The sequence below is a fragment of the Elephas maximus genome, chromosome X, assembly GCF_024166365.1.
Source record: "Elephas maximus indicus isolate mEleMax1 chromosome X, mEleMax1 primary haplotype, whole genome shotgun sequence".
Taxonomy (NCBI): domain Eukaryota; kingdom Metazoa; phylum Chordata; class Mammalia; order Proboscidea; family Elephantidae; genus Elephas; species Elephas maximus.
Genome location: NC_064846.1, coordinates 2,150,105 through 2,165,273, shown reverse-complemented (window position 1 = coordinate 2,165,273; position 15,169 = coordinate 2,150,105). Strand labels below are relative to the sequence as shown.

The window sequence follows — 15,169 nt, the reverse complement described above, 5'->3', positions numbered from 1 at the left end:
TGTTTCTACAGGTGATATTGAAGGATTGTGGAGGATCAAAGTGCGAGGCAGCTGGGCGTCTGCGAAAATCTCACCAGGCTCATGGTTATGGACTCAGGAGGGAGGGCTGAAGACAGTCTATCTTTGGAGGGCTCACTGGATGCCCTTGACACCCAGGAAGGGGAAGGGAACTTATGTTTCCTCTGAGAGAGGCTTGGGGTCCTTGGCATAGAGTCTCCACTTAGAGGTGACCCAGGCCTGCCAGCTGGTGGTGGGGATGGCATGCCGCTTCTGCCAGGCCAGCATCCCCAGTCCTATCAGCACAAGGGAGGTGCATGTGCGCAGGCGCGTCTTGACAAGGAGCCAGGGGCAGGCACACACGGTGGAGATGAAGGCCAAGAGGATGGTGGCCAAGGTGAGGAGTATGCTAATGAACTTGAACAGGAACTCCTGTGGACGGCTTCTGAGCTTCTCCACCATCTCCACTTGGGCCACTTGCTGGAGAGTTTCAAGCTTAGCTATCCGGCTCTTGAAAGTCTCCATGACTTCCTGCAGGTGACAAACACACACATACTCTGGTGTCAGAATGAACCTATGGCCGTTTTGGTGAGTTCCTAAGGGATGCCCTGGAAACATTGTTGAGTCGACTATTTTAAGAGGAAAATCAAGAAATTATAGCACATCCAGAGAAGAGGAAGAAACCTGCTTCTAAGGGCCCCATCTTGGGACCCTTTGACTCAGCCTCACTCTCACAGCCAGGTTCTCACTGAGAACCTGGCTGTGAAACAGCCAGCCAAGGACAGGGTATGGAAGAGAGTGAGTCTAACTCATTGACACGGTGGAGGGAGGGACTGCTTCACCACGTGCTTAGTGACCCATGGCCTGAGGCAGCGGTTCTCAAAGGGTGGTCCCCAGGCACTTGTTAGGCCTCACTCCAGATCTACTGAGTCCAAGATCTGGGCTGGGCCCAGTAATCCACCTTTTAGCCAGCCCTCCAGGTAGTTCTGAGGCAGCCTCGAGTGTGAGAACTACCCTCCTGTTACCAAATAAGCCAGGCTGGGTCGTGGGACGTGGAACATGGGCATAAAGATTGGACACCGCTAGTTCTGAGATCCATGAATACGTTGTCCTTGAACCCTGTAGAAGGGGACAGTTGGGGATGCCCCTTTCCTTTGAGCGGGGGCTACCAGAATTCATTACAAACGATTGGCCCCACATTCTTTTCACTGTCCCTGTCTTGTCAACCCCCACCCCCACCCCTGGAGGTTCTCACCCATATTTCCTTGGCTCTCTCATAGGACAGGTAGGCCAATTTCTCTTCAGTGCAGGCTAGATTCTGTTTGAGGCAGTACATCTCATCCAGGTACCCCTGCAGGTGGTCATTTACCTGCTCTTCGATCAACTCTTGTCTTGGGAGCAAAGGAGAAAGGAATACTCCCTCAGTCATTTGCCCAGAGCTTATGCTGACGGTGAGCCTTCCTACACTCAGACAAGAGACTCACATTCGCCTTCCTCCTCTCCAAATTCCAGTCAAAACTTACCTTCTCTTCCAGGTCTTCCTGGGAACAGCCTAAACACATGTCATTCACACACACGTACAGCCCTATATTCACATATCTTATACTTACTTTTTTGTAACAGCTTTACAAAAATGGCTCTAGACTAGAAATAGTAGAAATTCAAATCTAAGCTGTGTACACTATTGTATCCCATATATACCCCCAGTACCTGTGTTTGGCATGTAGTAGTTACTCCATGAAAATCTGTTGAGTATAGGGATTGAGCAGTCACAAAAGGCCACATATTGTATGATTACATGAAATATCCAGAATAGGCAAAGCCATAGAGACAGAAAACAGACTAGTGGTTGCCAGGGACTGGGTGGAGGGGGAGATAGGGAGTGGCTGCTAATGGGTGTGGGGTCTCCTTTTGGGGGCGATGAAAATGCTCTGAAATTAGATAGTGGTGATGGTTGTACAACTCAGTGAATATACTAAACACCACTGAACTGTATACTTTGAAAGCGTGAATTTTATGGTATGTGAATTATATCTCAATAAAGCTGTTATAAAAAAAGGGATGGTGGTAATGGTTGCACAACTTAGTAATTTACTTTAAATCATTGAAATGAATATTTTCAATGGTGCGTTTTATGGTACGTAAATTATCTCTCAATAAAAAGAAAAACCCATTGCCGTTAAGTCGATTCCGACTCAAGGTGACCCTATAGGACAGAGTAGAACTGCCCCATAGGGTTTCCAAGGAGCACCTGGTGGATTCGAAATGCCGACCTTTTGGTTAGCAGCTGTAGTGCTTAACCACTACACCACCAGGGTTTCCTATATATCTCAATAGAGCTGTTAAAACACACACACAAATAAAAATATCACTCTATGTTGTCCATGGCTAGATACATAAGCACAAAAGTATAAAAACATGCACAGGAATGATAAACGCCAAATTGAAGAGAGTGAAGAGAGCAAAAGAATATTTGTATGAAAATAAGGTTGGGAAGTGGTGATGAGTGTCAACTGAATCTTTTAAAGTTTTATTTCTTAAAAAAAAGATTTGAAGAGTGAGCTACTTGTATCAGGTGGACACTTGAGACTGTGTTGGCATCTCCTGTCTGGAGGGGAGATAGGAGGGTAGAGAGGGTTAGAAACTGGCAAAATTGTCACAAAAGGAGAGACTGGAAGGAGGGAGCGTGCTGACTCATTAGGGGGAGACTAAGTGGGAGTATGGAGTAAGGTGTATATAAGCTTATATGTGACAGATTGACTTGTAAACGTTCACTTAAAGCTCAATAAAAATTATTAAAAGAAAAGATTTAAAGCAAATATGGCAAATTTTAAGGTTTGAGTAAGCTGGGGTGGGTATACAGGTGTCGTATACCTTGTGTTTGAAATATTTTGTAAATAAAAACTTTTAAAGTCCCTCCTTTGGGCATGGTAAAGGGCAGACCAGAAGGACAGAGGCCAGGCGGCTGAGAGGAGGTCCTAGCTGCAGCCTTCAGGGAAGAGCTGAGGTGGTGACAGTGATGCTGAAGAAGAGGAAAGGTACCTGAGAGCAACGCAGAAGAGAACGCTGCGGCCTGATGCCCTGTGGCTTTCGGAGATAGAGGCAAAGGTTGGGGTTGAGGTTGGTTGCTGACTCCTGGCTGGACAATCGTGCAAACAGCGGTGCCACTCACAGAGCTGGGGCTATAAGGGGTAGGCTTTTGAGGAAACCCTGTGTGGTTGATTTGGTCGTGCTCCCAGGACTTGAGCGACACCCACAGGGAGTAGATCTCCAGTAGGCAACTAAGAAGCTGAACGTTCCCTTGTTGAAAGCCAATTCATCAAAAGCCAGTTCGTAACAGCATTTTAAGTAATATTCCATTTGTCTCTGGCCCAGATCCCCATTAAGAAGAGAGTCAGCCAACAACTTGGTCTAGGCTACAGCCCACTGAGAGGGGGAGATGGCAGGGTGTCCACCCTGATCATAGACTCCTCATTACTATCTTATTTACATGAAGGATCTAGCCACAAAAATACTCAAGATATTAACTATGTTCAAGTATATATTCATGAATATATTCTTCATGAATAGGAATAGCCAATGAATAGATTCTTTGTTAATGCATTTATAAGAATACAGTCATATGTGCTTGAAAAGGCTCTTGTAGAAGAAGGCCTGAATACACACCACTTTCATACGGGGACTCTCTCAGTCTCCCCTCCTCTCTGCCACCCAGTCTCCTTGTAGAGGGCTGACTCCCCTCCCCATCTCTTCCCTGGGCAAGGACTTCTCTCTGCCCAGCTCCTACAATCACAGAGGCAAATGGAACACCCTGGAAAATGCTCTTTGGAAGACACAATGAAAACCAGTCAGCCCAAATGGCAGCAAATCTTCCAAAGCTGTGAAGACCACCCACTCCAATACAAACTGTCTTAAACATTATCATTTTTCCAAGAGAGCATATTCTTAATTGATCATTTCTGAGAATTGGCTTTTGGAAAATTGAGGTAGAAGCTACTGGTCTGCAACTTGGAAGAAAAGTCCAAGATAGAGAAATGGATGTAGGAGCAACCAAGTAGTGTGTGTATAGTGAGTTCAAGTGGGGTGGGGGGCAACATCACCCTCAGCAACACACAAAGTGAGGGACCCTGGGGAGTGGGGGGAAGTGCCAGGGAAGTAGAAGAGAAGGAATAGCCAAAGTGGAAGGAAACTCACCAGAACGGTGGGTTGCCTGGGAGCCAAAGTCAGGAAGCGTTTGAAGAAGGTAGAATGGTAAACACATCAAATATTATCGGACAATCAAATAAGGAAAAGAAGGCAGAGCGTTGAAGAAAAAAAAAGTGCCACAAAATCCCATGTACCCTTCACTTAATATAACAAGTTGGTTTCTCACTGGGTGTTTTCCCCATCTATGAAGTGAGCATCTGAACACGCCACGAGAAAAACGCTACGTGCTCCTCGTTTTCACTGTTCTTACCTCAAATTATCTGCAGCCCTTTCCTCATTTCTCCTAGCAAACTTGCGCTCTATGGGTCTGCTTTTTTGCTTATAACATACATTAGTCGGGACAGACCAACTACTATAATAAACTACTGGAAAACCTCCGAAGCCCCACACAGTACAAGAGAGAGGAAGGGGTGTCCTGCTCCCCTGCAGTTACTTCAGTGGAAAGGTTCTGACTTATGAAGGGCTAAGAGTTTCCCCAAGGAAAACAGTTTTGTCCTGTGCAATATGGAAACGTATGCGGAGATTCGGACCTGTTACCACATTCTGTTCTTGCTTATATAAACCTGACCCTGGAAATGTTCCCAAGATTTTAGGTTGCGTTGTCATGTCCCGTGAAAAAAAAGCTCCCCAAAAAACCTGGGATTCTGTTGGGTTATCTAGAGAATGTGTGGCCCAGTAATGCACTTTAATTGCCCTTTCTGTCTTTGCAAGCAGTGCAAGTGCTGCTAAGAGCTCCCTGGGAGAACAAAAGAGAGATTCCCACTCTACTCTTCGCCCACATACATGTAGGTACTGAAGAGATCGCAGAGTTCTGATTTTCAGAAAAATGCTGACTCTAGTCTCACGGAAACGAGCAGCTCCGTCCTTTGTAAGGTCATTTTAGGAATTAGAGTCCCAGTAAGTACCAGGCCTGGGATCAAGGAGGGTGCCCAGAGAAGGGTCCAAATGGGAATGCAGGGAAGCCTTTTGAAATCTTCTGGCTGGATTTTTTCCCTGCTGCTGGGCCCTAACCTTGTCTTCAACAGAAAATCAAATCGATCCACTGCACAATGGAGAGAAGGAGTTCACCGAGAGGCAGGCATTTTCTGAATATCTGATACCTGATCTTGTGCCCTGATGGTGCAGTGGTTAAGGGCTTGGCTGGTAACCAAAAGGTCAACAGTTCGAATCCCCAGCTGCTCCTTGGAAACCCTATGGGGCAGTTCTACTCCGTCCTATAAGGTCACTATGTGTTGGAATCAACTCAACGGCAACAAGTTGGGTTTTTTGTTTTGTTTTTTTTCTTTTTTGGTTTGATCTTGTGCCTGATCTTAGCTATAAAGCCAGGTGAAGAGAGCCCGAATCGGGCCAGTGAGGCCACACCAGTCCACAGTCCAGCCATGGCTGAGCCAGCAAGGATGGCAGGAGGGCTCCTCAGTGAATGAGGGTGTCTGCTAGACTCCAAATGCTACCACCACTGCACCATGAAGTCAGAGACGACAACCTCTGGGTGCCACGCCCCTGCCTGCACCCAGAAGGACCAGCCTGGCCTTGTCGCCAACAGAGCACATAAGAACCATGTGAGGAAGAACCATAGGAGGAAGCCCACCCACCTCACCTGTGGCCCAAATCAATATCTCATCAACAGACCTTTGATCCCCACCTGCCTCTCCCAGCTCTTTCCCAGGCTTCCTTTCACCATCCCACAGCCAGCCTTCCTTCGTGGTGGGCTCTGGCCAGCTCCCATGCCCAGAGCCCAGGGGGAGGGGAGGCCTCACCTGCATGTCTTCTCCTGCAAGGCCTCCAGCAACAGCTGCAGGTCAGCCTGATACTTCTCCTTTAGGCCCTCACAGGACACCTGGAGGCTGAGATGCAGCTTCTTGACCTCCGTCAGCTCCTCCTTCATCTTCTGCACAAGCAGGTCATGCTGCTGTACTGTTCGCTTCGTCTCAGCGAACTTGCCCAGAGTGAAGTGCCTGGTAACCTCGGACAGGTTGCTGGCCAGGCCGTCTTTCCTGCCTGACTTGGGGGTCTCCAAAAATGGAGCCCTCTCACTCAGCTGCTCACAATTGTCTAGGCTGCTGTCAGCCTTCAGCACTAAGCCCTTCGCCCGGCAGCCCTCCTCCAGCTCCTGCAGCTGCTGGTGATACTGGCGGAGCCTTCGCTCTATCTGGGCGATCGTGGCTGAGACACGCTGGTTCACTTTCTCGAAGGCCTGCCGAATGTGTGGCGCCTGGTGCCGGTCGGCTTTGAACACCAGCTTGAGGTAGCCTACAGTGTTCTTATCCCGGCTGGCCTTCTCCACCCGCAGCTGCTCTGAGAGGTAGAGAATGCGGTGCCTGACACTTTCCTGCAGGTTCCGAGCTAGCTCCCCACCGGAGAGGCTGGAGTGGCCGCTGGGGCCGTCTTCACTGGGTGACAGGGACCTGCATGACGGAACGCTGGAGGGGAGAGTTGCGCTTTGGCTCTTCGGGTGTTCTGCCTGCAGTGGGAAACAAGAAATTGTCAAGTGAGTGCTTTCATGAGCTGCAAATGTAAGAGATTTGGGCACGTTATGGCTTCATTCTATTAAGAGACATGTATGTATGTGTGTCCATTTACATAGGTTCTTGGATCTCTCCCCTATTTTCTCTTCTAAGATTTATCAATTGTGGGTCTCATTTTATAAAGAGCTATTGCTGCAAAGTATAGAATAAATTCATTCACCCTAACCAACACAGCTGGCTGTATTGCTACTCCTGGGGAGATCAGAGAGGTAGGCAGGGGTATTTGCACTCTAACAAGTCTGTTCATTCATCCAGTACATATTTACTGAGTGCCTACCACATGGTACAGAGACAGGTACATTCCTTGTTCTCATAGAGTTGATAGGCCAGGGTGGAGCATTCTATAGTAAGAATGAATCCCTCATGGTGAGCATTGCCTTCAAACTAGAGCCCAGTTCAAATCCTGGCTCTACCACTATGTGGCCATTGGCAAGTTAATCCACCTCTCTGAGTCTCGTATTTCTCATCTCTAAGAAAAATGAACTGGAACACTATGAACCAGGGGTGGAGTGGAGGGTGATGAGCTAGGAGAGGTTAAGCGGGGCCAGATCAGGTGGAGCCTCTGTCCTGTTTCTTCTTTGAAACTGTCAGCACCTTCATGACAGTTTGAGATCTGAAAATCTCCCAGTGGTAAGTCAGAAGTGATTATATTGTAATGCACATCTTGGTTCTGTGTACTTTATTGCACGCCAATTATACCTCAACGAAAAAAACACAATACGATACCCCTACACAACCACCAGATTGGCAAAAGTTAGACTAACAAGAATAAGTGTCGGCAAGATTATGAAGTAGTAGCGACTCTCAATCACAGCTAGTAGGAGAGTGAATTGAGACAACCCTTTGGAAAAGCATGTGGCAGTATTTTAGAGCTGAAGACATGCACACTATGTGGCCCAGCAATGGCATTCCTGGCTATGTCCCTATGGAGAAATGTGCACCAGGAAACAGATACACTTGTGTTCCCAATAGCCGATAATTAGAAACAACCCACCTACACTTCAATAAGGAGCCCTGGTGGTGGAGTGCTTAAAATGCTTGGCTGTTAACCGAAAGGTGGGTGGTTCAAACCTACCATCTGCTCCACGGGAGAAAGATGTGGCAGTCTGCTTCCATAAAAATTTACAGCCTTGGGAGATGAAAAGGCAGAGGGGGACAAGAGCTGGTTGAATGGACACGGGAAATACAGGGTGGAGAGGAGTGTGCTGTCGCATTGCAGGGAGAGCAACTAGGATCACATAATAACGTGTGTCTAAGTTTTTTGTATGAGAAACTGACTTGCATTGTAAACTTTGACTTAAAACACAATTTTAAAAAAAGTTAAATGTAGATTTATACTTACCAAGCTTAAAAAAAAAAAAAGATTTACGGCCTTGGAAACTCTAGGGGACAGTTTTACTCTGTCCTGTAGGGTTGCTATGGAAACTCTGGTGACAGAGTGGTTAAGAGTTCAGCTGCTAACCAAAAGGTTGGCAGTTGGAATCCACCAGGCACTCCTTAGAAACCCTATGGGGCAGTTCTACCCTGTCCTATACGGTCGCTATGAGTCAGAATCGACTCGACAATGGGTTTGTTTTTTATAGGGTTGCTATAAGACGGAATCAACTCAATGGCAGGGGGTTTCATTTGGTTTTAGTCATTAATAGTAGAATGTGCAAGAAAACGGTAGGATATTCATATGATATAATACTATACAGCAATGAAAATTAACTACAGCCTCGAAAAACACAAATGATACTGTTTAGGGATACACTCACAGGCAGTAAAGTTATAAAGAAAAGCGTGGAAGTTAATCCCATAAGTGTTAGGATAGTGGTTTCTGCTAGGGTGGAAGAAGGGGATTGGGATTGGGACCGGACACATGGAAGCTGGAATACCTGACCTGAGTATTCATTAAAGGTGTGTTCACTTTAAAATTATATGTTAGCCTGTATGTTGATGTTTTATGCACCTTTACGTATATATGTCAGGTTTCACAAATTTTAAAAGTTTAAAAAATGTTCAATCGATGTATTTAACAGCAGATTAGTTATGGGTGGAGAATTAGTAAACTGTAAAACAGAACTAAAGTATCCAGAATGCAGCACAGAAGCACAAAGAAATAGAAAATTTGAAGTTTTGAAAAATTAGAAGACATAAAAGATAGTGTAGGAAGGTATAACAAAAATCTAATTGCAATCCCAGAGGGAGAAGACAGAGGTAATGAGTCGGTGGCAGTATTTTAAGAGATATTGAGAACTTTACAGAACTGATGAAACATACAAATCTACAAATTCAAGAAGCCCCACAAATGCCAAAGAGGAAGAACGGAATTAAGTCCCCATCTAGACACATCATAGTTAAGTTGCAGAATGTTGTTGTTGTCAGTTGCCATCGAGTCAATCCTGACTCCTGACGAGCCCATGTGACCTTTCACAAGCAGATCGCCAGGCCTGTCTCCCAAGGTGCCTCTGGGTGGATTCAAACTGCCAACCTTTCATCTAATAGTTGAGTGCTTAGCCATTTGTGCCACCCAGGGACTCTCAGTTGTAGAATACCAAGGACAAGATTTTAAAAGCAGATGGAGGGAAAAAAAAAAAAGGCTGATTACCTTTAAAACCATGACTTTTAGACTGAAAGCTGATTTCTCAATAGCATCGCTGAAATCCAGAAGATAGCTGAATAATATCTTCAATATGCTGAAAGAAAAGCTTTCAAAGAAAAAAAAAAACAGGTCACATACGAAGAATCAGATAACAGAGTGTCTTTAGACTTTTCAGCAACAACATTGGAAACTAGAAGATGATGAAGTGATGCTTTCAAAATTCAGAGGAAAAAATAATTTTCCAGCCTAGAATTCTATACCTAAACTGTCAATCATGAGCTTAAACTAAAGAAACTTTCAGACATGAAAGAACTCAACTAGTTTACCTGTTATGCATCCTTTTTCTGGACCCTACTAGAGAAAGTGTGCCACCAAAACAAGGAAGTAATCTAAGAAAAAGATAACAATGGGCTCTATGAAACAGAGGACTCAAGTCAAAAGAAAAGCAAATACAATCCCCCAGATGGTGGGAGGAGAGGCCAGGCTCAGAGCTGGGCACCAGGCCTAGAGAGCAAGTCCAAAGGCTCTGGAAGCATGACACTCCTACAATTAATAGGATGCCTCATATCTTTGAAGGTATGGATAGGAGACTTAGATAATTGGGTGGGTTTTTTTTTTCCTTATTTTTAAAATTTTTCTTGTAGTAAAATACACATAACCAAAAAATTGCCATTTTAACCACTTTTAAGTGTACAAATCATTGACATTAATTCCATCTGTCATGTTGTGCAACCATTACTACTAAGTTTCTCATTACCCCAAAGAGAAAGTCTGTGCCTGTTCAGCAAGAACTCCTTTGACTCCCTCCAGCCTGCCCCTAGTAATCACCAATAAACTTTGGGTTCTGTACATTCGCATATCCTAGGTATTTCATATAGTTGGGATGATACAGTACTCGTCCTTTGTGTCTGACTTATTTCACTGAGACACAAAATAGACACAGAAAAAAATAAATAACAGAAAGGCTGGAGATTTGCCGTACTAGATATACAATGTTCTAAAGTGACAGTAATGACTGTGTGTATGTGTGATAAATACACATAACATAAATTCTCCATTTAAACCATTTTAGAACGTACAATGCAGTGGCATTTAGTACAGTCGCCAGCTGTACAGCCATCACCACTATCTAGTTGCAACTAGAAATAACTTACAGGTAGTCCCTGGCTCACCATGTATTCAAGTTACTACAGTCACACTTACGGACTTCTGTTTTTTTTTTTTTTGGTACATGTTATGTTGATAATGTGTGCTACATACAGCATTAAAATATATCTAAGTTTATAGGTAAGTTTCCAACCCCCCGAAGACAAATAAGATCTGATTTATAAAGATATTGCTAATAAAAGGCAACAATAATGAAAACTAAAAAAAAAAATTAGGTATTTGGCTTAAGTCAGAACTGACACACTACAGAGCCATAGGAAGGGAACCCCATTGTAAGCCTGGGACTACCTGTATTTTCATCACCGGTAAAAGAAACCCCTGCACCCATTAGCAGTCTCTCTCCATTCTCTCCTCCCTCAGCCCCTGGCAACCACTACACTGCTTTATGTCTCTATGCATTTGTCTATTCTGAACATTTCATATAAATGGAATCTTTTTGTAATTAAGGTAAAATTCGAAAAACAAAATTAGCCATTTTAAAGTTTCCAATCTAGTGGCATTAAAAAAAAAAAAAAACCCTTGTGTTGATTTCGACTCATAGCGACCCTATTGGACGGAGTAGAACTGCCCATACGGGTTCCAAGGAGCGGCTGGTGGATTCGAACCACCAACTTTCTAGTTAGCAGCCGTACCGCTTAACCGCCACACCCTTTAGTACAATGTTGCAGCAATACCGCCACTAACTCCTCCCAGAACTTTCAATCACCCCTGCAGGAAACCCCGTAGCTGTGAGTGTGGGGAGCGAGGGCAGCGAAACGCGCATGCGCACCGAGAGGTTTGCGCATGCGCGTAGAGGTCACGTGTGGCGGCTGAGGCGTGCTCCCGACTGCGGCGTTCTCTCTGAGGCGAGCGACGCGAGGAGTGGCATGGCTGAAGCGAGCGCTGCAATGGCCGAAGACGCTAAGCCCGACGCAGACACGGTGCAGGTGCTGCGGGACATGGCCAACCGCCTGCGCATCCGTTCCATTAGGGCCACGTGTGCCTCTGGCTCCGGGTAAGGCGCCTACGGGCGCGGAGCGGCGGGTCGTAGGTCCCTGTAGCCCTGAGGTGACAGGAAGGATCGAGCCCCGTTTGAGTCCCGGTGCCCCGATGAATCAGGGGTGTGGCGCCTCGGTCGCAGAGGCCCTATTCCAGCCATTGCCACCCCACTTGGAAACGTCCCTGTCCTGCCGGGGCCGAGGCTGCTGGCAGCTGGCGGGGTTCTGGGGGTGGGGGGCCCACGGGACCGCCCCCGTTAGGCAGGGAAGAGCTCGGGCCCTTTGGGGAAGCCAGCTTAGGCCCCAGGATCGCTGCAGTCGTCCTTTGCATTTTAGTGGGAAGCACTGGCAAATCATCAATTTTTTTTACACTTTCATCTCGTTCTTTTCACCTTCAAACTTAATAATTTAAAGGGAGGGCGCTTTTTGTGATGGAACCTCTAACGGTTTTAAATCCGAATCATCCAAGTGTTGCAGCGTAAGAGGTACGAGCCCCCACTTTCTATATTCCGAAACTTGCAAGGAGAGGCCTCCAATCCTAGTCTTCCGCCTGTGGGGCAGGACCCCCAGGAGTTGGTTTTGTCCTCTGCCCTACTCCCCCGTTTTTAATTAATGAACAAGGGACCGAATGCAGGCTGATTTCTCAGAATAGCAGTTACCTGTGTTCAGTGAGGGCCCTGGGTCACTGGACCATGAGGAATTTCTCAGCCTTTGACCGTTCACTTCCTAAAAGAAATTCATTTTCACAGTAGAATGGGATCCTTGTTGCCTTTGTAATTGACAGCTCCCCCAAAGTTTCCTCAGCATGTGAAAATATCACAGGAATTCAAACAAGTGAAGGCGTGAATACTCAGGTGCTTACGAAGTCCTGAGATGAAATCCAGAGTGCATAGGTGCTCCATTGATAGAAGGAGGGCTGGTCTGGAAGCAGCTCGCTCTCCACAGGGAGAGGGGTTGTGAGGTTACTGGACTTGAAGACATCCTTCAAGGCAGTGAGCTTGGGAGGCAGTGGCCCTGGTTCCCTTTCCCTTGGCTGGATTCTTCCAGGGCTGGGAGAAATGACCCTGCTGCTTCCCATCTGAGGAGACCACATGCAGAAAGGCAGCCTTGTGCCTTGCTGGTCACTTTCCTGTGAGAAACGACCTGTGCCATGTCTGCCTTTCAGCCACCCCACATCGAGCAGCAGCGCTGCTGAGATCATGTCTGTGTTGTTCTTCCACACGATGAGGTACAAACAGTCAGACCCAGAGAACCCACACAACGACCGCTTCATCTTCTCAAAGGTGAGCTGGCACGGGAGTCCAGGGTCTGCTCAGCCACTGACTTCTTTTAAAAAGCCGCCATGTAGCAACAAGGCCAGAAATGGGCTGCTCTGTTTATCATTTTGATTCTTTTTTCTTTGCATTGTAAAGACTTAAACGGTGTTACAGTGGAGACTGCTTGAAGCTATGGGACAGATGGCTGGTGTCAGCTGGCGCCCTTTCTTCCCATTGCTGGTGCCCTGGCTTGCCCCATCTGGCAATAAAGCCCCTCTTTTGCAGGGCATTGCAGCTCTAGCCCTCCATGCCGCTTGGCAGAGGCGGGTGACATCAGCAAACCCAACTCGCTGAGCTTGAGGGAAATTGACTGTGACTTGGAGGGGCATCCTACCCCTGTAAGTCAGCTTTCCCGTCTTTTTCTCCACATATTTGACCTGGCCATAGTAGGGTACCTTTTCATTAAAATAAATACAATACCAGTACCTTAAGATGTTGCTGGACCGGCAAGAAAAGGAATGTTAAAAAAGTAAGGTCCATCCAAGAAGACTAATCAGCTGGTTTGATGCTATCTGAAGGTACAGTGTGTCCTGAAGCAAATCATTTGAACTCATCTGGCAGAAGAGCATCTTGTACAAACAAATAGAAGTTGAGGGCAGTGAGAACTAACTTAAAGACAAATTCAAATATGGGTAGGGTTGAAATATCTAGGGGTCACGATTGCAACCCTTGTGTTGGTGTCTGAAACGTAATCTCAAGTTTTTGGCAAAAAAAAAATGTGTGTGTTTATTGTGGGGATGTGTGAGTGTGTATTGTGTGGGGGTATATTGGGGGATGTGTGTGTATGAGAAAAAGAGAGCATGCTTGCGTGTGTGTGTGTGTGTGTGTAGGTGGAAAGAGATGAAACAAATGTGGTCCTGTGGCAGCAATTAGTGAATCCAAGTGAAGGGTATGTGGCAGTTCGTTGTGCTATTCTTACAACTTTTCTGTAAATTAAGAAAAAAAATTTAAACATTCTTCAAAAACAAAAATTCACAGGATGTGGGTGATCCACTCTCTGGTTGAAAATAGGAAGACCCCTCAATTATCATATAACCAGTAGTATCAATTGTCGGCGTAGCGAGGCAGCACGGTGGGCACTATTGAACTGCCAGATTGTGTGTGCTTGGGTGGAGGCAGCAGCCAGCATGGGAAGAAATAAGGCACACAGGAGCACAGCCTGCCTTGCTTTGAGTCGTGCCTAGAGTCAGTGGGCATGATACAGGTGGGACAGTCAGGCTTTCCTCGTAGATGCTCCTGAAACACAGGGATCACAGGGGTTCACCAGTGAGCAAGCATGTCAGCCCAGCCCATGTATCTAATCTGAAAGTCCCAGAGCCATTCGTGAGGCCTAGAGTTGCCACAGACCAAGGCATGTGGCTGGAGGCTTCCTGTGGTGGGAAGGTGGCCCCCTGACATTCTCTTCCGGACACCATGCTTTGTTTGGGTCTTATAAGCTCTTCTGTTTGCTCCAGCCAAGCAGCCTTGGGCACTTGCCTTTATGTGAGCTTTTTTCTTGAAGTTTAGTCGGTGCTGGATGGGAAGGGGCAGTGCGGAAACCAAGGCGAGAAGTCTTGCTTCTTCCGGAACACCACGTGGAAGAGAAGTTGTTCTTTTCTGGGTGCTCTTAGCACCTTGTACACATCTTCATTTTAGCACCGAGCCTCCCTTAATTGCGAGCATCTCCCCCAGAGCAGAAGTGCTTTTAGGGAAGAGATGGGAGCACCTTACAGGCCCTGCCGTGGGCCAGCCTCGTGCCAGCAGCGCTGTGCAGACCTTCTCACCCATCCTGACAATTTCTCCCGCTCAGGGAGGGGCTCTCACCTCCACTTCACCAATAAAAGGAAGCCCTGAGGAGGTGGAGGCACCTACCCCACTAGCAGCAAGCAGAGTTGGCCAGAGCCCAGGCTCCCTGCATTCCGTTGTGAGGCCTCCGCTCAGAGGGTACACAAGGCGACTGGGAGACAAAGCTTGTTACCTAGAGTGAAGCAGGAGGTGCGGGGAAGTCAGATCGAGAGATGCAGTCAGAAGAGACTCCGGAAGGGTAGCTCGGTTAGGCTAGAGGATGCTCAACTCAAAGGCAGCTCTCCTAGGAATGCAGAGCACGGGGGAGAAGCCAGAACAGTCAGAAGGGCCTGGGAGTAGTAGAGGGGAGGGTGGAGGTGGGCAGGAGATCGTAGGAGGCCAGAGGGAGACAGACCTGAGAATAATGGGTCCTGTTCCTTCATCCGTGTAGTCATGAACATACCCAGATCTCTGCTTGAACAGAGCAGATGTTTGAATGGGGCAGGCAGACAAGCACGTAAATGGACAGGTAGCGTGTCAGATGGGGCTAAGCATTCTGGATTGGAGTAAAGTAGAAGAGGTAGGGGCACTAGTTGAAAAAGAATGTTCCAGGAAGACCTTGAAAATGGCGTT

At 46.7% G+C, this 15,169-nt stretch overlaps 2 protein-coding genes across 2 annotated transcripts in view; one reads left to right on the top strand and one right to left on the bottom strand.

The window, feature by feature from the left end:
• Positions 1-79: 79 nt before the first annotated feature.
• TEX28 (testis expressed 28) lies at positions 80-7,029 on the bottom strand. The gene is made up of 4 exons (XM_049872915.1): positions 7,006-7,029; positions 5,961-6,664; positions 1,253-1,388; positions 80-528 (listed from the first exon to the last, which is right to left on the bottom strand). Exons 1-4 carry the CDS (start codon positions 7,027-7,029, stop codon positions 172-174), a joined length of 1,221 nt encoding a protein of 406 aa, XP_049728872.1. The 3' UTR covers positions 80-171.
• A 5,611-nt stretch (positions 7,030-12,640) lies between these two features.
• TKTL1 (transketolase like 1) overlaps positions 12,641-15,169 on the top strand; it is a 34,607-nt gene continuing 32,078 nt past the window's right edge. The window contains 3 exon segments of the mRNA XM_049871890.1: positions 12,641-12,739; positions 12,998-13,028; positions 13,031-13,110. Of these exon segments, the coding sequence (XP_049727847.1) occupies positions 12,656-12,739; positions 12,998-13,028; positions 13,031-13,110 (195 nt within the window). The 5' untranslated portion in view covers positions 12,641-12,655.

Coding starts and splice junctions, on each gene's coding strand:
- TEX28 (XM_049872915.1), bottom strand. CDS start 7,029: ATGTACCTGTCTCTGTACCATGTG. Junction 1,389..5,960: donor TTGCAGGAGAAGACATGCAG/GTGAGGCCTCCC, acceptor TTTGCTCCCAAG/ACAAGAGTTGATCGAAGAGC. Junction 529..1,252: donor AGAGAGCCAAGGAAATATGG/GTGAGAACCTCC, acceptor TGTCACCTGCAG/GAAGTCATGGAGACTTTCAA.